This window comes from Solea senegalensis, linkage group LG4 (assembly GCF_019176455.1).
Source record: "Solea senegalensis isolate Sse05_10M linkage group LG4, IFAPA_SoseM_1, whole genome shotgun sequence".
NCBI lineage: Eukaryota > Metazoa > Chordata > Actinopteri > Pleuronectiformes > Soleidae > Solea > Solea senegalensis.
This window is the reverse complement of record NC_058024.1, coordinates 16847074-16871951: the sequence shown is the minus strand read 5'-3', so window position 1 is coordinate 16871951 and position 24878 is coordinate 16847074. Positions and strand designations below refer to the sequence as shown.

Sequence of the window (24878 nt, the reverse complement as noted above, 5' to 3'; positions counted from 1 at the left end):
CTCGGCGAGAATTCGATCTGAGCTTTAAAAAAAAAACAAAACAAAAAAACAGCACTTCAAATAGCGTTCTTTGTCAAATTCAACATGCACCTGTTTTGTGTACAACCCCACCCTTTGCAATGAATTGGATCATCATGTAATTACTGATCCTGCATGTTCGTTGAAATCTTATCTTTCTTTTTTCCTCCTCACCACTAACTGTTCTTTCTTTTTTCAACGGGTTCCAAGATTTGTCATATAACTGCTCCCTATGAGGTACGCCAGAGGGTTGGTGTCTGCCAAGAAAACGTGGCCCTGAGCTACATCCAGCTGTTCAGTTGCACAGCTATAAAAAGAGCCTTTGTTTTTCTGTCAGGTAAGGTGAATTTATTCCTGTCACATGGCACTGAAGATGACTGATGTGTGATATACTATTCACACAAAATGACCCTTAAAAAAAACAAAACACCCCGCACGTGTAACGCCTCATGTCTGGAGGACTTAAACTTTTTAAAACAACAAATGTGTGACAAAGCAACAGTGATGAAAATTAAAGACAGGTTAAAAAAAGCAGTCATTATAGAATAACAGAAAGTTGTGGTTTGTAGCTGATTCTCATGAAGTCATTTTTTGGCCCTGTGACGATAAGAATTACTGTAAAACGACAACAACAACAGTGAATGTCAACTTTAAAGGGCACTTTAATGGTTAAGTCTTGGTTGTAGGATTAAGGTTTGGGTCATGTCTATGAGGGTCCTCACTAAGATAGAAAAACAAGCTTTTGTGTGTGTGCGGCCAGGTATTACTAATGTTGTGGGGACCTAAACCTGTTTACACAGTCACATTATGACGACTTGTTTTCCTTTCAGGGACAAAAAGCCAGTCCCCATAATGTAAATTATTACATTTTAAGGTGAAGATATGTTATAAGGTTAGGTTGAGGTTCGAGTAAGTCTCCAGGAAATGTAAGTCAATGCAATGTATGTGTGTGTGTGTCTGTGTGTGTTAGATGGACTTGTGTGTGTTTTGTGACTCACTAAATGTGAGTACTACTGACCTCTAGTGTCAGAAACAGTAACTCTTTTTCGCGACACAAGATTAAAACTGTAGAAGTAACTTGTACAGTAATGAAGTACAGTTTACTAACACATATTTTAAGAATAACAATTTTTTCATCGCCATTAAGGTTTCAAAAGGAAGTATACTTTTTACTCCTCTACTGACATACCATATCTGACATCTACTTAATATGTTAAAGATAATTAATAAAATAATATATACATCATCAATATGGATTGGTCACTTCTGATTTATAGCTGTGGATGATGTGTATGTTGTAGATTGAACTATTCTCAATACAGAAAAAAAATAATTAAGTGAATTGCACTTAAAAAATCTATGAATCACTCATACAATCTGAAATTTAATTTAGAAATCAAATTTGTATTTGTAAGTTTGATTGTTTTTTTTACTTTTGTGAAGATTCAAGGACGAGCACTGAAAGTGAAACATCTATTGAATTCTCACTAAGTAACTGAATTTGTTTTCATCTCAAACTCACAGACGCTCGTATGTTCCCTCCCAGTTTTCTGATGACATTGTTTATTCTTGCTTATGCAGATGAACAGGCACTACAGTTTTGAAATTACAGCACTATGCTAAAAAAAAAAAAAAAAAAATAGAGAGAGAAAGCCCTGTAGACAAAAATATTTTCAGCATGAGCAAAGGACAGGAACAAAAAGAGCATTTTTCTTAAAAATATGATCTTTAACATCCAGGAGTTTTGGTGGACACTGCGACTGGAGCTTTACGTTCGTGCTTCTCTTTGTAAACGGTCCCATTCCATTTCAAATAGAGTTAAATACCTGCATGCTGCCTCTTTCTTAACTGAGCAGGATGAACTGGAGTCAGATTCAGAAGCTCTCATTCACTGTGTGACTTTCCCAGAGTCTTTGGAGCAGCAGGGTGGAAGGTTTTAATAAGGCATTTCTTTTCATTTTCCCTTTTCACCCACTCTGTGAAATGAAATGAACTCTCGTAATCCAGCGTTTACAAGAGCACAACTTCAAAAAAAAGCACATAGAAGCTTGAACCAGAGATGCTACACTCCTTCTTTGTTGCAGCAGGAAAGGCAGTTATGGTCTCATCAATATTTCAGAGACGGATCCTCTTTCTGCAGCTTTCTCTGTCTGCATCAGTAAGAGAACACTCGTCCTCTTCATCCACCAGGTGTAGTATTCACCAACACTAGTGGTTACCAGGAGTAACAAACCAGTCTCGTATGACACGTGGCTCACTGCCACACGCATGTCTCCTTAATCCTTATTTATTTATTTATTCATTTAAGAAAAGGTTTGATTTAGCTTTTCTGATTAAAACCAAATACTTAAATATTATACATACTGCATTTTAGCGCACAGTGAAACTGATTAACAGCGTTATGCAAATTCAAATCAATGGCATTATCATCATCATCATCATCATTGTCCTCATAGAACATTTAGTTCAATTCAAAAATCTGTCAGTAATCTGGTGGAAACAAACTGAGGCCATGCACTGGATCGGTTCAAATCAGAGCGCTACACAGTGTTTGGAGCATCAGCATGCACATAATCACAGAGAGAAGAGCAGGAAGCTGATGATAATACACACAGTCAGTAGCATTCACTCATAGTAAACAAGTCTCATTCAGAGCAGGAATTTCAAAAATATTTAAAACCCTCAGATGTGAGATGATGTCAAAAGCACGGCGAGTGTATATCTGTCATGGCGTCGACATTATTAAGATCATTAACTGACGAGGTATGACAGGCACATTGTTGTCGATGACAGAGGAGGTCAAAACTAGGGTCTGTTTCTGGAACACTTTTTTTTTTTTTAAATCTCCTCTTTACATCCTGATAGCGTCAATAATAATAAATAAACAAATAAAACAACAAAACGGTGCCAGTGGTCATCGCAATACTGTAATAAGCCTGACCAATCATTTCAGTCAAGCCCCATGGAATGATTGGCTGGTTAACCTGTCTGTCCCGAACCAACCGTTCTACCCTCACACACCCTGCTGTGCTGCTTCAGTGCACGACCACAGACTTCACGATACACCACATCAGAGACCAAAGCCTCAAGTTAACAAGCTGCACAAAACGGCAGAGAACGTGCCACCAAACTTCGCTCAGTGTGTTTACTTGCAGGTTAAAAGTCAGATTTTAGTCGGACTAAGACAATGATTGTGTTTAATTAATGTCACGTAAACACGTTAGTCCGACTAAAACCGAGCTACTCTTAGTTGGACTAACACACCTGGATAATACGATTCATAGTCTGATTACTCCTGCATGAATACGTTCAGTCGGACTTTAGTGGACTTGGCGTTCTGTGCAATGCACCAACATTTCCTCCCCAGTCTTTAACCCGGAAGTCGAAGGAGGACGACGTACAATATAAACTGCAGTGCTGTTCATACGGCGGTGGCGTCTTTCTTTGGACAACACGGAAACCGAGCACAATCCATCTCACCATCCATCACGCCGTTTTGTTTTTCTGCGGTGTAAAGGTCAACAGGAAGCTGATTCAATACGCACTAGCTTATAGAGAGATACAGCGCCACCTACGAAGGCGGAGTCAGGCGCACATGGCCAATAAATCGATTTTCTCCTCCGCATATATAATACTCGGACTCGTTAACAAAGACGGTACCCGTGGAAACTTGCCTGAGGTTATGTGAGGAAATCTGCCGGTACTGACACAAAGAATACAAGGAAATACAAAAGAGAGTGAACTCAAAGTGTGAAATCACGGCTACGGGAATGAGATGAAGATGAGATTGAGAAATAATACACTGACACAGAACTGTGCGCATATCCGTCCACAGACGCAGAGCGCATGACCTGGCCCATAGTGAAACTTACAAACTGACAGACCGCAGCTTTAATGTAAACAAAGAGGATGTATTTCTTTTTTTAAGAGACGCTCTGCTGAGGGACATTTCTTTTAAAATCCATTGGTGTGCTGTGAAAACATTTTGAGAGAAATGCTTATTATTTTTGTTCTGATGCTGAAAACCGACTTCCCCTGCTGCTCCCAGGCTTGATGCTAAACTACGCTAACCCGCTCCCGGCTCTGGTTTCATACGTATTACACAGAAATGAGAGCAGTACGTATCTTCATCTTCGTCTAACTCTCAGGGCGACATTTCCCAACAATGTCAACTATGCTTGTGAGGCTAAACGTAATTATATGTTACAAAGGAGGAAAACACTGAATTTAATGAGAAAACAACTGTACAAACATCCAGATGTAAAAAAAAAAAAAAAAAGAAAAAAAAAGGAGAGAATAGAATATATACATGAAATGCACAATAATCCATGGCTCATTCTCGCTATCCAGGCACAACTGACGATACCATATCAATATGAGGATGAAAGAATATATCGTATGGCATGTTAGCGTCGCAGCTGAACTCAAACACAGCTTCACACAAAAGAAACAAAATATTTTTGCTTGTAGTATCTGGGGGGTGATTTTGTTCAGTAACATCTTGTCTGTGATGACGACAGCTCCTTGTGCCCGAGAGGACGACAAAGCTCTGCTTTTTGAGTCTCTGGCAATGTGCAGTTATGATCGGAGGGTTCACAGCTGGAATGGTTAGATCGGCTCCACGTAATTGGCCGGGTAGAGTCCCAGCTGGCCGTTGTCTAGACGACCTTTACACCAGCCCTGCTCGTCCTCCTCCTCCAGCTTCGTCAGCTCATCCCCTTTGGATCGACGACAGGAGAGAGATATGTGCAGCGATGAGTGAGTTTAGGAACTTAAAGGTTTTATTAGATTACTAATTTAATAAATTATGCTAGAAGTTAGAACAACAACAGAATGTTTTCATATACCACCCAAAAACAATTCATAACAAAAACTGTTGATTGACTCATCAAATTAAAGCTGCTGTCAGCGATGTCATCTTCCTTCTACTTCCTGGTTTGCCTTGCTACATCACACATTTTGTGTTGTTCAACTAATGATTATTTTCATAATCCATGTATCTGTAGATTATTTTGTTCTGTCCATAAGAAGTCAGAAAACCTTAAAAAAAATGTTCTTCAGTGTTTGTCGAACCTGGAAATGATGATGTACTCAAACGAAACTAGAGCATATTCACATTAAGAAGCTAAAACAATCAGAAATCTTGTTTTCATCATGAAAAAAAAGCTTCAAATTGATTAATCGAGTAATTGTTCCAGCTCGACTGGAGACTACAGATGCGAATTAAGCAATGGCTCTAATCTAGCATATCTACATGTCCTACTCAGATGCTAACTTCCTGTCCGTTGCTACTGTTAGCGTTCTCCTCCCCTGACAAACAGCCTAACCTTTAACCTCTCACGTACAGAGATCACCTCTGGATCCTGAACCAGGTTTCGAAAAAAACAACTCTTGTTGACAAGAGGAAGAAGGAAGGACAACATTGAGGTGGATATGATGAGGGAAACGACTGTGATTTAGGCAGAAGACAAGCTCACAGAAGCTCTATGTGATCTGCCGTGATGTCACTGACATGCTTACTAAAGCTCGCTGGTGATGACACAGGGCGGTGGAACCTTGGTTCCGCTTAACTAAACTGAAGGCGAGCTGGTTCACTGAGAACAACATGGTTTAGAATCCAGAGGGGAAATGTATGTCGTTGCTGTGAGAAACCCACGTCACTGACCAAACACACTCCTATGACAGTAAGGTGAATGTGTTTTTGGTTCCGATCAACACTTCTCATGAGATGTAAGGCTCACCTGCTCTGAAGCTGAGCTCGTCCTGCTCTTGTCCTTCATAGTCATACAGCGCTCTCACTCTCACGCCCGAGCCGGCATCTTCGTCGAACGGGTTCGTGCCTCCGTTGGTGTCGTTGCCCGAGTTCACGGCCGCCTGGTCCTCGTCGGACCACTCTGTGGAGGCTGTGAGCGCCTGGTTCTTCTCGTAGCTGCTGACACTGACGACAACACATTTCAGAAGATTAGTCAGTATCACATACATAATATTGAATTGAATTGAATTGAATTGACATTATTCCTCCCCCAGGGGGGAAACACACATTCACCACAGCTCAGTTGTGAAAAAAGAGAATAGAATAAAAATAAGAATAAGAATAAAAAAAAATAATAATAAAATAAGATTAAAAAAGAACAATACAGTGCAATAGTGAGAACATTTACAAAAATAAAAAGTTACAAAGATAAGAAATTACACTCTAATATAGAGTAGTTATCAATATTACATTCTATATCATATTGTTCACAGCTTGCAAAGGATTTAGACACCTATGCTCGCGCATGAGTCGAAAAGAAACAGAAATTCATGAGGGGATCTCGACAAAACGCCCTGGGATTTTACCTGCCACGGTCCACGGCTTGAGCATTATCTCCTGCTGTTGTGACGTGAGTCAGCGTGATCGCGTCATTGCCCTTCTTTAACTTCTCTTTCTTGCTGATGCTGTGGGCAAGGTCTGGGTTGTACTCCTGCAAAACACAAGATTGTTTAGATTCTTAATTTCTGCTTTTCAGTGCTAGGCATTGCTCTGTATGTGAATCCTTTCGGAATCCTTTATGCAAGCTTCCCTAAAGTCAGCATTTCTACAGACTTTGCAGGTTTATCCACGGTTCAGTTTAGAACAACAATAAAACAGTCTAAGATAACTGTAAAACCCTTCATGATGTCATTTGTCTTATCTTTATCATCGCTGCTCCTGACAAACATGGACAATGTGATATTAATGTTTAGACAGTGCATAAAGCAGAAGGTTCCAGTCACTGCACAATGTCGTCAGGTTGTATTTATCACAGTTATATCAAATGCTACGGTTTCCTCTACCTCAAACTGTGGCCAGTTCATGTGCATGCCGGGGCCATGGATGTTGTTGAACAACTTCAGATCCTCCTGTGGACTGGCCGATGTGATGGTGCGTTCCAGGTCTCTGTACACTGTTGCATAACTGTGAACAAAAAAACAAACGGAACAGTAAATATTATGGGTATTCAAAGCGCATTAGCTACTTTAAAAAATGCTGCAGACCTTTGGTTCTCTGTGAGGTTGAGGTGGCGTTTGACATCCAGCAGCACTTCTCTGAGGAAGCTCAGCCTCTTCTCTTCAAACTGCTGACACTGGTTGAACACCAGCTCCATGTTTTCCATGTACTGAGGGGTGCAGTTACTCAGCTCATCCAGAGCCTTCTCATACTTCTCCTTTGCCTGGTTTGTAACATAAGCACAAATAAATGCCGATGGTTATGAAATATCTTAACAAGGTTCGGAAAAATTAAGGTTGAATGTTAAATGTGTCTCCAAGCCAAGATAGAGTCAAGGCTGAGGCAGTCGAACGAGTTCAGAGTTCGCTTTACTACGGATCATGTTGAAGTAGTGACGTGTATAGATAAAGAGGGAGGTGTGGTGTGGGAGTCATTAACAATCCAACGCCTCCTTTAGCAAGAATGCCTTCATAAAGCTGATTTTGTTTGACACAAATTCTTGCTCATTTTCTGGGAATGTTTCCTATCAGTCCCTCATTCAGATTTCTAATGCCCATGTGAGAACACAAACATGCAAACATGTGCGTGAGTGTCCTGCCTCCTACATGCTGGATGTTTGGGAGATATCTTCTGACCCACTCCTGCCGCTTTCTTTACATATGGATTACAATCTACTTAAAATGACCCAACTTTCCGGACAATCTCTACATTTAAAAAAAAAAGCCAGTCAGCTTATTTATCATCTGGTTTTCTCACTTTCTGTGAATCCTGTTTGCACTTTTCCACTTTCTCGTGCAGCTTCTTCTGCTGGTCGGCGGTCACAGAGGCCTCTGCCTTACCGTTGGCCTCTCTGGTGGAGGCCAGCTTCTCCTCTTTGCAGGCCATGTGATACAACTTTTTTGCAGCTTCAAGCTACAGGAGAAAAATGATATAAATTAATTAATCTGGGGGGGGGGGACAACAACAACAACAAATATCACTATTGTTCTAACGTGGAGACATGCTCCCTCACCTCTTTTAGCTTTTTGGCCCAGGGTTTCTGAGCCTTTTTGAAGCCCTCGTCCGCCTCTTTGGTCTCCTTGAATCCTCCCATCATTTGTTTGTGGTACGAGTCTTTCTGCCAGTTCTTCACCTTCTCAAAGTCCTCATTCATCAGGCTGTTTTTCACATCCTGGTGAAGGTCGCTCACCTTCTCCGCCTCTGTCATCACCGCCACCCAGGCTCGCTCGACCGTGCCGTACTGAGGCCCTGGTGGAAGAGTGAGCTGTGAGTTTAACACTTAGGCGTCCACACCGAAAAACAACACTCAAACACCGGACTCCACAAACACCTCTCACCTTTGTCTACCAGCTGTCTCCATCTCTTCGACCACTCAGTCAGCTGCTGCGCGTACGCTTTCTCTATTTTGGCACGCTCCTGGATACAGTTCATCAGGTCATTGCAGAGCCGGTGTCCATCGTCTATACGCTTCACTGTGCGCTTGTAGTTCCCAACCTGAAAAAAAGGCCTCGAGTCATTTTCCTCAAAAACATTTTTTATTCCTTTTTTTTTTTCTTGTGTGTTCTCGTTGAGCACTGCACAGTTTCAGCCTCAGGTCAGGTATTGATTTGCCGAGCACAACTCGTCCAATGTGATGTATTGAAGAACTACGTTGACATTTAGTTGCTCTCATTCTGTGAGTTAGAATCAATATTACACCCTTATCAGTGTGCAGATCATGGAGCATAGCTTAGCTTATTTTAGCATTAAGCTAAGACCTGGCTGCAATCTGCATGAACGATGACCTTTTGGAGGTGGCTGTACGTGGGTTTTAAACTTTACAAAGTTTAGCTCAGCAGGTTCCATCCACTTCCACCTGAACTAACACCTGCTCTCTGTCTTCACATTTGTGAGTATACATCTTCTTTAGAATGTTATTATTATTATTATTATTTCAAGTGAGATAAAATAACTGGTGCTGCTAATGACACTTTTCATTATCAAACAAGTACAGTATAATCTATAAAACCTTAGAAGACACCAACAAATGCTGATAATATCCACAATATCCAGTTTATTATAATTTAAGACCCAGGTTTGCGACTGGGTCTTAAATTATAATGTGTCTATGTGTATGTGTGTGGTGTTGCGGTAATGACGGGTAAAGATGGAGCGAGAAAGATGAGCAGAGAGTAGGAGATGGGTGGGGGGAGGGTGGTGCAGAGAAGACGGGGAGCAGAAGGGTCACTTCAGTGTTTTTTATAATAATACAGAGAAAACTGACTGCGGCAGAGTCTAGTACTATTGTTAGGTTAGATTCATTGTTTGAGGTGTAGCCTCTGTGAGCAACTTTGTTCTTAGCCTGCAGATGATGCGGTGAAGGGACTGGACTGAATCGACTACTGCTGCGGCTGCTGCTGCTGTCGGGTGAGAAATGGCACAGGGGAATTCAGAGGGAGGGAGGGGGGAGGGGGGAGGGAGTTATTTTGATATACTTAAAAACTCTCCGTAGACGCAGGAGCAGCAGCCTCACAGAGAGCTTTGCCGGGAAACAGAGTAAATCCCAGTTTACTGGATTAACTCCAAACCTTTGTGACAGAGTGAGTGATAGATCAAATCTCAAATGTGCACTAAATAAAAGCAGCCATATCCCAGCACGCGAGCGTCGTGCTTCAGCCAGCTGAGTCAGCGATCAGCAGGCAGCACTGCAGCAGCTCCGCCGAGATGCAATAAGATGTAGTGACTGTGTGCTGGGAGCGGACGCCGCAAGCTCAAGAGACACGGCGAGGAAAATGGATGATTGAAAAACAACAAGCACAACCCGAACGTATCAAATGAAGTGAGATCATTGCTGAGGAAATCCATCACTGTGTCTAAACACACAGCTGAGTGATAAGTAACTGGCACCGACTCTCATTTATAATGAAGGGACCTCTGGGAACTTGTTGTTCAAATGACATCACAACTGCTCGTGCTAGCAAAGGTTGTTGGTTATGTTTCGACAAAACAATCTTTTTCGATAGATTATTAATTCATTGTGTTGTTTTTCATCCAGCTTCAGATTTTGTTAAGATTTTCTCCTTTTCTTAGTTACAGTTTGTGAAGACTGTAATCACACACTAAAATATCACGGGCATGGTGTGAGCAGGTCATTGTATGTGGTATGAATTAAATAATAATAGTGCGTTATTTTTCCACACATTACTTATTATTGGTGGCTATCAGGATCAGGAGACTCTGTCTTTACAGAGGCAACAGATCAGTGAACAGCTGATGATCCTGCTACAGGCACAGTGGCACTGTCACAGATGCATATGCACAGTGATTCACAGTGAAACAAAAAACTTTCCCCCACCATTCCCCACACCTAAAACACAGAGCTACTAGTGCGTGCCAAATCGAAAGCCGCCAGAGTTCACTGCTCACTTTAAATCCACAGAGATAAAGCAATGTAGGCTGAATACATCTGACCCTTACAATGGCCGGATATTATTCCAGACCTGCAGTAATGCGACATCTTCAACTTTCTAATAACCTTTACCTAATCCTAATCCGGAGTAATCTTAGAAATCTCAACAAAATATTCATACTGGTAAATGCTGATTATGATAACAGCAGAGATATTGCCTGGTATATATATTTGTGGATTTAAACAATGCAGTTTCCTGCCAAAATGGCGTTATTTTGAATCCTGCAGGATGGCCTGATGTCTGACGGCTAACAGGGAAGCACGATTTGCTAATTTGCTTAAGTGATGGTGATGTTATGTCCATTGTTTAGTGCACTTTGTCTGACCGAGAGAGAACAGTTGATTTGCATGCATAGACATGAGTTGACTGGCTTACGCCTGTGCTGGAATATTTGCATAATGCAGTTTGATTTGCCGACGCTCGTGCTGCCACTTTGAACTGAAAATTCAAAACAATTCTGCAATGCCTGAATGCCCCCACCATTTAAAGTATGGCATGTTTGTGCTGCTGATCAATGAGGCCTCAGATCTGCGTGTGATCTCCAGTGTGAGCTCGTCACTTTGCAGAGTCAGCGCTTAGAGCAGGTCTGATCAGTCAGAATTGTGCACCCTGCTGTGATTGACTCACCTCCCAGAAACTGTCTGTGCAGCTCTCCTCCTGGCTGGCGGACTCGTCGTAGGCTCCAGACATGGTTGTGGATTTGGCAGGATGGCTTCAGGCTGTAGCGGTCTGCAGCAGAGTGACGCTCCTCATACACTGTAAGATAAGATGAGCACAGAGGAGTGTAAACACAGAGCGATACAGTACGTGTGATGCATAAACAACCTCTGAACTCAGAAATTAGGTTATATATGCAGTTGACTTTGTGTTCAATGAAGATTGAACTTGTACTGATTAAGAAAACGATTACTCAACTGATTATGAACTCATTGGAAAATGTTTACATTCTGCTCATCAAGAGTGAAAAGCTTGTTGCAGAGTCTTGTAGCAGAAGTCAGAGAAGAGAAAACAACACTGAGAAAATGATAAATTGAATGACAAGCACCAGGTGACAACAGAGGATAAGTGTATTTGAAGTGACCGTTACAGGTGAGACTGTGGCAGCCTCTGATGTGATGTTATGTGATGATTATTGCTGATCCCATGTATCCTTCTGGGATTTGTGTGGTCATTTCTGAAAAGATATGATTTCATTTAGTCACCTTTTTAGGGCTAATTGTGGATTAGAAACCGACGATTAAGATTGTTGTTTTTTTAGAGGAAGGTTTTGATGCAGGAGTCTGAGGAGAGACAGATGTGAACAATAGAGAGAGAGAGAGGAAGAGAACTGATGTGTTTTGATGGAAGATCAAGGGGAGGGGTTGAAGCTGCATGGGTATTTGGGTCAATCATGGACCGAAGGATGAAGTGTTTTTTAACAATGAAGGGCAAGAATGAAATGAACAAGGGAGAGGAAGAGGAGGACTGAATAAAAAATACATCCATGACAGAGTTAATGGAGGGCAATTTCTAAAGGTTTGGGGTAAACAAAATGCAACATACGTGAAGCGTGGGGTGGAAAAGTAGATGTTTTTCATGCTTGGCTAATCCATTAGCAACACTCAGAGAGGGGGCTTTTGTTCAGGACAGACCTTTGCCTGACTCGAGTAGAAGCAGATCCCAGTGTAGGAAAACAACCTCACTGACTGGAGCTTCTTCTACTTTTTTACTGAGCACAACAGTTCCACGATTCTGACTGTACTTGTGATTTAAAGTTTACTAACCAGAGGATTTCATTGTCGACAGACACAGTAAACAAAACCTACTCTAATGCAGCAGCAGCAAAGGATTAGTCACAATCTCATTGCTTTCATTAGCAGAAACCTGCAGCCTCCACCACGAAAATATCCACATCCTCACAAACATGCAAGAGCATCGGGAATCGGCGGGTCCACTGCAACTCACATCAGCATCAACACAGCAAGAGTCAAGCAGCGCAAGACAAAGGCTGACAACATACACCCCCCACACACACACACACACACACACCCCCAAAACAGAAACAAAAGCTTACCCCCAGTCCTCCATTAACAGCGGCTAAAGCTGCAGCTAGGAAAAAACAGACATGTGAGCTCCTCCAGCAGCCAGCCCCGCTCCTCTCCCTCTCATCCCCACCTCCCCTCTGGTTCATTTATAATGTCTGCCCGCCAAGCAGAAGAGGAGCAGGTCACATTTACAGTATGTGTGATCAGAGATCCTCCAGCTCACGACGCTGTGCAGCAGAAACAGACTGTGTGTGTGTGTGTGTGGGTTTCTCAGTGAAATATGGGATAATCCGGTGGTGCTTTGGTTGAAAAGCTCAGGCGGAGCATGAGTCCAGGGAGACGGGGAGAAGGGTGAGTGGGAGAAAAGGAGGAGGGGGGCCATTATGAGCAGCACTGGAGATGCTGGGCTGTGGATGTGTGAGCCATTCAGTGACTAGACTTTGTTGGAGCAGGTGAAGAGAAATGAAAAACCTCTTCTCTTCCAGCTGACTCCAGCCAATCAGAGACAAGGATGGGGTGAAGGCACGAGAGGGAGCAATACGTTATTACATACTATGTCAGCGATCACAAACAGTACTGCAACAATAAAGGTTCTGAAGTCGATTTGGAGTCAAGAAAATGAGTAATCTGAATCTGGTTTACTTTGTTTAATCATTTTACATTAATTAATCTACATACTGCGTTATTACGGCTTTGTTATTAATTTGCGTGCGCATATCCCTTTTCTGACTGAGCCCCTGCCCCTCTATAATCATGTGCACGCCCCTGACGTACAGTGACGGTGAGACTTTGTTGTGAATTCTGTTGAACTAACTTATATAGCTCATTTTTAGTTTTGCTGTTTCTAGGAACTAGGAACATTATTTTTGACTTCCAGAACGTCATAGGGTTTGAATAACAATGTAAAGTCAAGGCACCTCTTGAAATATAAATACAGCAGATACCATTCAGGTATTCAGGCAGCAAAATTAGAGCATAATTGCAAGCATTATGTGTCTTTTATAACTGTCTTTCTTAGCCTCTGTTGTAAATACTTCCTACCTCCAACTCTGCTCTCATGATCTTCTGATCTCAATCATCCGCTGAGGGATCAACTATATTGACATTTGAAATGAGTGATCACAGAGTGGGTATGAGGCCACAAAATCCTCTCAAATATACTGCCACACTGTCCCCAAGATGACCTCATTGATTTACTAAAGCTCAGTCTTTAGATTTGCAGGCTCTGGAAACTTTTCAAACACCTTTCAGGTGGCGTCACATATCAGATTAGCAGGGACAAAACACACACACACACACACACACACGGAACTATGCAATTTCACTTGCTACAGCTAAATGGGACATTTTCTTGGGAAACAGAGAACAAAAGAGCAAATACAGCAGCACAACGGGCTCGATTTACATCAGATTCCTTCAACAGGCTTCAAGGAAAGACCAGCGGGGTCAGTAATAAGAGATTACAACATACCATGCTGAGCACATGAAATGTGAAGGTGACTCAAGGATAGATAAAGGCGAGCTGTTCAGAAATAGCTTAGAGTGCCAGAGAGCAGCTCTGTGCTGTTGACAGGGCACCCATAAAGTGATTAATAATTAGACAGGGTGTCATAAAGTTGTTAGTGAGACTTGAACTAGTCTTGCTATGCTATATCTACCTGGTTTGGTTTCAGTGTCTTCCAGATCTAAGATAAGGAAGTTAGTTGGTCCATAATGTCAAAATTTGACATGTACCCAGGAAACCTCCTGCGGACCCTCCCATGTTCTTTTTAAATGTACTTTCCTATTCCTTTAATGATGTTGTTTTCCATCTTTAGTATGTGTACCGTGTGTCATGTTAATATGTAGTTGATCATGTTATTATTCTGCCTCCGTTTGGTCTTTGTGAACAGAAACAATGTAATCACATTTGTTTGCATCTGAAAATGGACTCTGTCAAGCAACACTATCAGACCAAACTGAGGGAGCGTTTGAATGTATACAGGGGCAGGTACGGACGGGGACAAGAGGCATTCACGCTAAACTGCTAAAATTCACATTTTGTTTGACAGTGGATTGAAACATAACGGACATTGGTTTATATTTAAATTGTGATCTACAGTTTTAACTTCAATAAAAATACCATCCATCCATTTTCTACTGCTTTATCCTCCACATGAGGGTCATGGGGGGCTGTACCAATCTCAGCTGACATAGGGTGATAGGCGCGATTGCCAGTCCATCACGGGGCCACACTGAGACTAACAACCCCAAACCCCACTAAATTATTCCACCCCAAATCGTATATTTATTACAATAATGTCTATGCTAATGCCAATGTCTTTAAAACTGAAGAAATTAACTTTACTATTGACATTAATAGTAAATGGTCACATTACTCAAGTGCTGCACTTTTTGTTTTCCTCAGGAAAAACTGTGTTGCTGCTGCTGCCCTCATCAGATTCATGTCCTATATATAGAGCCACATTCATTAATAATGTACACTGGTGTGTAAACAGATGAGATGACCGAGATGACTCACATGGGAAAAATCTAAATGTCTGACGTGCACAGAACAACAGTTCAGATATTATCATGTAAAGGTAAATCCTTTGTGTGAAGTAGCACAACACATGGTTGAAAGCAAGCACAGCAAACTAAACCATACATCAGTGTGTGGGTTGTGTTTTTAGTGTGTCTGCACAAAAACTGATTTTCTCTCTCAAATTTTCAAGACAAACAGGCAGCGATCATTATGAAAAAACATCTGTTGTATGTAGATAATCAACAGGCAACATTTGGAGCAGATAGTGATAATGGTATTAATTCTTGTGTTGGCAGAGGCTCTTTCTAGTTTGAAATGTAATGTTGTCTTGTATGTTTGATAAGCTACTGCATATTGAATCAGTGTCCCGTTGACGTTTACGTCACAGAAATCAACAGTGAACATCGAGATGGATGGTGAAATGGCTCGAGCTGTGGTTCTGTATGTTTCGTATCTGCTGTACATGTTAATACAAATTAGCATGATCAGGCATGGCTCTTGTGTTGTACTCTGGCAACAGTACCGCAGTTTATACGTTGTCTCCTTCTATTTCCTGGTCAAAGACTAGGGAGGAAATGCTGAGTCCGACTCCAGTCCGACTAAGCGTGTACATGCAGGAGTAATCAGACTATGACTTGCATTGTCCATGTATGTTAGTCCGACTAAGACTAGCACGACTTTAGTCGGACTAGCGTATTTACACGACATTAAGAAAACCAAATTATTGTCTTAGTCCGACTAAAATCGGACTATCATCATGCATGTAAACGCACGGACTGATGAAAATGAGATAAACACTCCCAGCCCTGCAAAATAACAAACAATCGCAAATAAAAATGTGAATAATGATAGAGCATCAGGACAAGACTCTACTGAGTCACAACATCTGTTTTATTATGCAACACCACGAGACAGCTGCTGGTCTACTGTTGCTTCCTTTGGTAGGTTTGTATGTAAATCCATAACATGGATTTCAGTCACAAAAGGCAGTAAATGGATCAACAACTCCTGTGAGACACACACACGTGTGCAGGGAGAACACGCCGAGTCCACACAGAATATGCAAAAATACAAAGACGCTGACTTCATCCAAACACACACACAGCTGACACGAGAGTACCATGCAAAACGGCGGGTCAAATCCAAAGCAGCCAGACGGAGCAGTAACTGGAACTCATTCGTGTTTCTCTACAATATTCATGTTGCATCAATAATACAAGTGCTGGGCACAAGCAGACTCACATACGCCTACATTTTGTTTTCATCAGTAGCAGCCTTCACACTGCAAAATCAATCAACCAACTGATGACGAGTAACTTGGAGGCGAGGAAACCAATCAACATCAACAGAGCTAGAAAACAAATATAAAAAAGAGCTGGTACGATCCTTACATTAATATTAATCTGTACATCGATCGATTTACCACTAAATAAATATTCACATGTTATCCAAGGATTCACCTCTTAAATTGCTTAGTGAATACATTTATACCGTCAATTAAATGGTACCATGACCTTAAAAAGAGTAATCTGTCTGTTTTTTTTTGTTTTTTTTTGATTAGTCTGTCCATAAAATGACACTAAATTGTAATAAATGTTGATGGGTTTTTCCAAAGCGTCAAAGTGACGACATCCTCAAAGATCTTGTGTAGACCACAAACCAAAGATATTTAGTTTACTGTCGTAGAGAAGCAAAGAAAGCAAAGGATATTCACAATTACACAAATAAACAATTACATGATGCAGCCCTACTTATATCACTTGAACACATTCGGAGTTCAAACTTTAAACATCTGCTAACAAATAAAATAGTAAAAAAGTTGCAGATTCAAGTGCAGAAAGTGTAAAAGTACACGACCACATGTGTCCATTAGAGATCAGAGGGGTTTACAAAACCTGGTAATGTTGTCTGTGCGGCCACTCAGTCTGACAGCGTCTGACGGCTTTATGGAGAACTGACATCTGAGACAAGAGTGCCACAGAATGTCTCTGCTTACCAGTGACCATGACATCCTGTGGACTAGCACACCTCCTCTGAACACACACACACACACACACAGTAAAACTGAACTTTGACACATCAATAATTAGCTAGCAGTAAGGAAGGGTGGAGAACTGATCCATAAAATACTGTGTGTGCCAAGGACGCCACATGTGGAGACGGAATAGTATCTGTCAACTACAAAAGTACAAGGGATGTGACTCATCTGACTCAGTATTAGTACTGGTCCACCAATATGGACTTGGACTATTGGACTGATATCTCCAGTCCACAGACCAAACCAGATTCAGGTCGGATTCATAGTCGGATAGTGTTTATGAATTATAAATATGTAATACAGTGCACGTTATAAACATTTGTCCTGTAGATGCTACAATCTCTGCACCTATATCATTAAAAATGAGATTCTTAAACTGAAATTCAAAGCAGCAGTCTATTGCAGTGATCACTGATCTGTGTTTGCTTAGGTTCTGACAATAAATGTATTACAAGCCTTTTTTTTCAAATCATTAGTATTAAACATGTACGATATTTACGACCGATTGGGGCGTGAGTTGTGAGTTGTCCGGGAAACAGATGTTGCATACTTTTGTTCAGAACCGTAACTTGTACAAGCCAAGTCTTCTCAGCCATGACTTCACCCACAGTTTGTTTGCGTTTCTCAGCACGAAACATCGTACACACACACAACAGCTATTAACTGGCGACACAACAGCCCGCCTCCATGTCTGTTTGTATTCTGAAGTCACGTTAAATCACGTGAGGTTCTGTGAGATCCCAAATCCCTGGAATCTCCTGCCTGGCGTGGTTTGATTAAACATTAAGTGTGTGGTCCTGCGTCTTGATTAGATCCTCTAGTCTGTGCTTTCTCAAGATGAAAACATTGAAAATCAATTAGAAAGTTTGTTGTGTCTGGGGTCTCCCACGTTTTTTTAAAATCAAGTCATATTAGAAAATCCGTTAGTGCGGGGGCAGACTTTAATCTAGCCAGGAGCCAGAGTACCGCCAATCTGCGGTTCTCTCTGCTTGTGAGGTGAGCCTACGTAACATGTTTGTGAATGTGATATAGGAACAACAGACAGGACAACATACAGGACAACACTGACCAAACATTTAAGAACAAACTGAACAAAAAACTGAACTTTCTTACTGAATGTGAAGCCAGACACAGTCCATCAAATGTAGTACCAGCAAGAACTCAGATAATATTTAAGAAACAATTGCTGTGGTATAAATATCTGCATCAAAATCAGCAGATATTCAAAATCAAAAGTGTTCTCAACATCAGTAATAGCAAGAGGATGCCATCTTTCCCCAGAAATGAAAGTGGAATTCCAACAACACACAAAGGTGAAGCCTTGAATAGGGAGGAGTTAGAGCAGACAGTATCTGTCTTCTGATGACTAAAACTATTCTGTTCATCGTTCAACAGGCAACTCACACGGCAGCAGAAAACTCTGCTTCCTCTCTCCTATGAAGTCTGCAAATATAGATGTTAACTATCCTCGTAAAACAGATGTCCATTTCTGCAGCGTGTGCCATCTGTGTGTCATCTAATCATGATCCTCCCAGAAGTCCAATAACCATTTGACCCCAGTGATGTAGCCCATTATTGCAGGACCTAATTTATGACAACTATGCAGACACAATACGAGACCTGCAGGTCTGGATTTATGCTTCATCTGGGGGAGGAGGACGGTATCAACAGAAGGCGATGATGTGTTCTCTTTGATGGAAGCATGGAATTTTTCAGTGGAATGGAATATATGCAATAGGTCAACACGCGTGTTGTACTGCACATTTAATAAGCCGTAGACATTAAAGATATTAAAAGCCACATGTCACTAGAGCTGCATTGATCAGACAGAAAACTAATCAAAGCTGAAATAGACAACTGTGCACTTTAAGTTGTGTTAGCTGCATCATCCTCATTTGTACTCATCCACTTTAAACCTTGCTTTTATTATCTAACACAGAAAATGATGACTCCAATTACGACACAAAGGAACTATTTGAGAATCCAAAGCACTTCAGAAAAGCCCTCATCTGGTATATATTATATTTTTATCTGCTCTGAGGAAAAGAACTTGTGTCCAAGACAGCAACCAAAACGTTCGTTCAAACAGAACAACTACAACTACACAACTGGATTGTGTAAAATCACACATTTTCCACTTATTTCTGTTGTTTGGTCCATATGTTCATCAATATATATTATAATCACAGCACTTTGAACTACCTCTGATAAATTGTTGTGGAACACCATCTATTTCTCCAGGTAGAGCCAATTCCACAGACTCCAGGGTTGAAACTGAGAATTCAATCAGCATGCCAGGGCGAGTGGGGTACTTCCACGCTCTCCATCCCAATTCATTTTGCAATCAATAAACCTCTTTTTTTTTTCCACGGCAGTGTGGACAGAGTGTTTATTGAAGTCCCCGGTTCAGCTGTGTGCACACACACACTCTGAGGACAGGACAGAGGGGAGCTGATACTGGGCAGGAATCTCAGTGGGCCAAATGGAGCGACTCATTCATAGACAGCGCAGCTGCTAAAAGCCCCACACACACACAACAACAACCAGCTTCATTGTTTTTAAGAATGAGAACTTATCTTGTTGTAAATGAGATTGACTCAAAGGAAAAACTGCATATAATCACTGCAAAAGAAGTCAATTAATTAATTAGCTGGACAACTAAAAAGGCTCGATATATTCAGTCAATGTCAATGTTCTCATTTTTTTGGGTCTGATACTGTTGTTTTATTGTATTTTGTCACACATTTTAGAGCTGAAACTATTATTATCAATCGATTGCTAAATTAATCAACAGCTATTTTCATAATGAATCGGCTTGAAGCTTTGTTCATGATTAAAACAAGATTTCCACTGATCGACATTTTTTAAGGTTTTCTGATATTTTATGGACCAACCGATTAATCGATTAATTTGAGAAAACAATCAACAGATTGTTCAATAATGAAAATAATCGTTAGCTGCAGCTCTAATAAATTTGAATTTGATTTGTGGTTTTGGTTGATTTGGGTTCTGGGAAATGTTTCACCTGCTTTCTCATGAACAAAATATTGAATGGACCAAATAAGAAACATTTGTGGACAAGAAGAAGTGCTCAGGAAAAATATAAAGACAAACATCACTGAATCAGTGACAACTAGTCAAACTCTAATGGTGAATTTTAGATCAAAAACATGAGCGACATGAGGCTGACAATATATTTTCTATCTAATCTCTTTATCAGTTGATCTAGCAATCGATTCATCAGATCAATTCCTCGCCTGTTAATAGATTAAAGAAGAAAAAAGGGAAAATCCTTCATTTCAGCTCGATAAAGCACACATAAAACCTTCTTTGACAAACTGAGGCACCGCGACAACATCAAACTCTCTTCCTTCCGTCTCATTTGGTTGTGAAACACTTCACCATCACTATAAATCTGACATGCCGGAGCCTCAGAGGAGCAAAGTGAAGCAGCAGCAAACCACTTCTTAATAGCTTCTTGTTGTTGCACTTGAGCTGTGAGATGGCTTTTCTGAGGTGCCCCGGAGATACGGGCAGATTCATTATAGTTTCATAAAGTGGAAACATCAAATGACGCAGATTCATAACAACTTATAAGTGCACTTCATTCACTGAAATTCCAACCAGCAGCCACACAAGAGATATAATTCAAATAGACAAAAGATCATAAAGTTTAGATAGATCAGATAGTTTAGGTATTTTTACTCATGGTTATGTTAGCGGTGCATTATGATCATTTTCATTATTGATTAAAGCTGGGGTAGGCAACATACATTTGGTATTTTTGATCAATAATTCCATAATAACTTTTCAGCATCAGGTAAATCAAGTGATTCTGGTACCCCAAGAGAACGGTACCAAAAAATGGAACGGTTGGGGCTGGATTATTTTGCTACTATTCCTAATAGAAACGCAAAAACAAAATGTACCGTACTGAACCGCTCCACTAGGCGGAAACACGCCAGAATACTCAACTATCATTCCAGCAATCCAGACCACTTCTTCTTCTTTTGTCGCTCAGTTTAACAGTGAGGCTTCTCAGTATCCTGGAGCCCTGTGTGACTTCATCAGACAGAGACCTGGAAGCACCTGAAGCAAGTTTCAGCTCAGGATACATGAGGTATTTAATGAACAGAGACACTTGGCATGAAGCCTTTTTTGCTGCTGATCTGCACTGTAAAGCCTGCAGGTTAGATTCTGCTGATTCAGCATCTGTCGTCTCACTGCAAAGTGCAGAGTCAGACAGTGTGGACCCCATGATTTTCAAATGACAAACAAAGAGGTAATTCACTCATATCACATGATGACTCATATACATTGGCCATGTGTTTACACCATGTGTGTGCTGGTGTAAACAGGAAGCACATTGTCTACTGACGTGATCAGTCCTGGAACACAAGACTCAGCTATGACCAATGACCTGACGTAAGGGTTAGCTTTGCTTTCACCTACATGTAATGGTTCTGCCTCGTCAGCAGTCCAAGCAATCCTATGTTTTTATTTTTAACCATAGCTTTTTCTTCTTCATTGCCTTTTCTGTAACTAAGCAACCATCTGTAGAGTAGATAATAGCTGTGTCTCAACTCATGACCCGCCTCCTTTGGAGAGCCCATTTGAATGCTGATCGTGTCACAGCGCCATGACTCGGCTGTTCCATTTCACAGGCTCCTCCAATTGTGTTCTTCCATCCTGTCCATCCCAGCAGCATAGGATCCAATGGGCGGATCCTTCATGGCCCAACCTATCTCAGGATTCATTCCACACCAGAGATTGTTTTGATAACAGACATCCTCGATCCAAAAAACACAATTATTGGTGCCAGTTGTTGAAATCAGGCTGTGTAGACCACTGCTAATGTGCTTCCTGTTTACACGAGCAAGTGCATGGCAAATGTGTGTGAACACTTCCTACACAGATCATATTGTATATGTCACTCAGACCATTTAATTGAGTGTTTAGGTTAAAATAAATATTGCATTGATTCAAACTCGGACAGGACTGGATTTGAAGCCCTGTCCTGGATCACAAAGGCCTAAGAGACTCGAAGAGAAGAATAATTGCTTTCTTTCAATTATCTAATGTCAGGAGAGGATAGTGAGCACCAGATGTGACGTGCCAGTCTTGTAAGTACAAACTGGTGTCTTTGTTCCCATTGGGAATACTGGGCTCAGGTCTATACTTATTTGTATAGAGAAAGAAAGAATTTGGGCTTTAATCTAATTAATTATGTTAACAATGACAACGCATCTGTCACTGTTCCTACAAAGGGAGGAGTTCAAGTGAGTGCTGCAAATCAAATGAGTGTTTCTAATTTGTCACATGAATTATTCCAATTAGACAGGCAGAGACACACAGATACACTCCAGCCATCCCATAAACAATACAACACAGAAATCTACTAAACACTGTGATGAATTACATTTTTAAATAAAAGAGATATTTCATGTTTAGGCAGAGATTACTTTTTCTTCTGGGAAAAAAAAAAAAATTAATCTCTAAACTGCTCTTAAAGGTCCAGTGAGTAAAGTGTAAGTATGTATGTAAGTAAGTTTAAATCAGGAGCTGTGTCAGCGCTACAGAGGCCTCCATTTTGGACCACTGTGTTTTTCCAGTTTCCAGTTTCTACAACACACTTGGAAGGGCAGAGCAACTTCACCAATATAGAGTATGCTGCTAAATTTTACACACTGTACCTTACGATATGTTGACAATCTTTCGTCAGCAGACAGTCAATGGGAATGTAAAGTATTTGTTTGTTGCAAAAACTGATGACAAACAGAAAGACTTTAAAGGAGCATTCTGGCAATTTAGTAATGCTCTTCTCGCCTGTTTTGTGGAAGAATTAAAAAGAGAAATCCTGGTTTAGTTCATAGTCCTGACTAAACACTGGACATGGTGCAGCTAGTTAGTGTCTGAACATGTCCAAGCCTCTAAATCTCTTATGTCAATTATGCAGTAAATGTGTCTTCAATTTCAAGCTGATAACATTTTTCTCAGACTGAATGAGCACTTCTCAGTATGGCTGCAACGATTATTCGATTAAGCGATTATTAAGCGATAACTAAACTATTTTGGTAATCCATTCATTGGTATGAGTGTTTTTTCAATCATTAAAACAAGCTTTCTGATTTTTCAGCTTCTTAAATGTGAATAGTTTCTGCTTTCATGCAGATTTTGGGATTAGGCAAATTGGACACTCTAAATTGACTCTAGGTGTAGGTGTTTGTCTCTACGTGGCCTTGTGTTTGCTGGGATTGGCTCCAGTGCACCCTGCCACCCTCATGTGGAGGATAAAGTGGCAGAAGATGAGTGAGTGATATTGATATTTACCCTTGCATATCGACTATCGTGGGAGGACAAAGATATATCACCAAATTGTCATTGACATGTTTCACATGTCTTGCTACTTTGCAAAAGAGAAATGTGTTTTCTGGGAGATCTGGCTCATGCTTAGGGTTGGGATTAGGTTTGATTCAGGATAACATAAGTGGAAACACACCTGAAAGTGGAAACAGATGTAGACAAATTATCCACCCATGCATTACAGCTGCACCTGTTGTATTTAAGGTACAACGGTCCATCAGTGGCGGTGGACAGAGCCATGGAGGTCAGTCAGGTCTGGCCTGGTCATCCATTATAATCAATCACATAAAATGTGCTGGTGTGGAGGAAACACAAGCTTGGTCCTTCACAGACGAGCTTTTATTTATTTACTCTCCGTCCTCTGCTGCAGCCTCACCCCGGGTCTCTGCTCCTCACTGTCTGCATATAACATTCTCTGCAGCAAGTCTTGTTAAAAGCTATTCTTTAGGAAAGGAATCATATGCATTTTGACATTTCTAACTAAACGTGATTGTTTTTATTGTAAGTGGTGCCATGAAGCCGGCGTGGATGTGTGGCACACGTATATCTTACATCTCTAACATGTAACTGCATTAAATACATGTCGCACAATTCTTCTCAATACAACCATCTTTTAATGTCTTTATTTGAATGCAATTTCATACACACCATCACTGTTTGATAAATGCCTGCTCTCGAACGCCGACAGCATCTGTGACCGTTCGATACCAGAATATCATAATCGATTTTAGTCTATTTGCTCTACTTCAATCAACAACATAAACGTAACATATCAGGAATAACTTACCGTAATTCAGTTATAATCCAGCTTCTGAATGTCTGTTTCAAAATGTGATCATGTTTTCATCAGCAGAGACGTCGCCCTCTGTGTGTGTGTGTGTGTGTGTGTCCGCTCAGTGAAGCTGAGAGCAGCAGCAGTCAAGTGGGGGATGGTTTCATGGATCGGGTCAAGTTAGAGGGGATGAAAAGCACGACTTCCGGAAAGCCCTTTCAAAATACAAGACAAGTGAGCCTACATCCGAGGAAAACAAACTCTAAATCAGGGCTACTCAACTTAACATTGCTCATGAGCTCGTAGCAAACTATATCTGTGTTCATGTGGCCACAACCTACAAATAAATAAGTAAGAGTATAAATAAGTATATTTATATAGTATAGTACAAGAAGAATAGTATAAAACCACATAAGTTATCCAGGTAATATTTAATAACACCATATTTTAAATCCACTGCAGTACAAAGACAATTTGAAGGGTGGAGTGGCTCAGTGGTTAAGACTGATGCCCTATGTGCAAAAGACTTCATGGTCACAAGTTCAACTCCACCCCTGGCAGGTTGTACTCAATTCCCTTGTAAGTTGCTTTGGATAAAAGTGTCTGCTAAATGACATGTAATGTTATTTCATGAAACCTTCATAAAAAAATCTATTTGTGGCTGTTTTCTGTATTTCCCTCATTGAAAGAAAAAAGCATGAGGCCAAACATCATTAAGAA

At 40.8% G+C, this 24878-nt stretch overlaps 1 protein-coding gene across 3 annotated transcripts; it reads right to left on the bottom strand.

Annotated features, from left to right (window-relative positions):
* Positions 1–3543: 3543 nt before the first annotated feature.
* Positions 3544–24292, bottom strand: pacsin1b (protein kinase C and casein kinase substrate in neurons 1b). 3 transcript variants are annotated; one of them, XM_044025000.1, is made up of 11 exons: positions 24174–24292; positions 12491–12525; positions 11065–11193; positions 8326–8482; positions 8001–8236; positions 7745–7900; positions 7036–7211; positions 6835–6955; positions 6358–6482; positions 5760–5956; positions 3544–4736 (listed from the first exon to the last, which is right to left on the bottom strand). In XM_044025000.1, exons 3-11 carry the CDS (start codon positions 11125–11127, stop codon positions 4627–4629), a joined length of 1341 nt encoding a protein of 446 aa, XP_043880935.1. In that variant the 5' UTR covers positions 11128–11193; positions 12491–12525; positions 24174–24292; the 3' UTR covers positions 3544–4626. The 3 variants fall into 3 exon arrangements, with proteins under 3 accessions (XP_043880935.1, XP_043880934.1, XP_043880933.1); XM_044024999.1 differs by lacking the exon at positions 12491–12525; XM_044024998.1 differs by lacking the exons at positions 12491–12525; positions 24174–24292 and adding an exon at positions 16881–16989.
* Between the last annotated feature and the right edge of the window lie 586 nt (positions 24293–24878).

What these genes read in the sequence shown, in the direction of transcription:
- pacsin1b (XM_044025000.1), bottom strand. Translation starts at nt 11,127, where the DNA reads ATGTCTGGAGCCTACGACGAGTCCGCCAGCCAGGAGGAGAGCTGCACA. An exon ending in GGGCCAAAAAGCTAAAAGAG is followed by an intron (nt 7,901 to 8,000) that starts GTGAGGGAGCAT and finishes TTTCTCCTGTAG; the next exon opens with CTTGAAGCTGCAAAAAAGTT. An exon ending in CAAGCCGTGGACCGTGGCAG is followed by an intron (nt 5,957 to 6,357) that starts GTAAAATCCCAG and finishes TGTTGTCGTCAG; the next exon opens with TGTCAGCAGCTACGAGAAGA.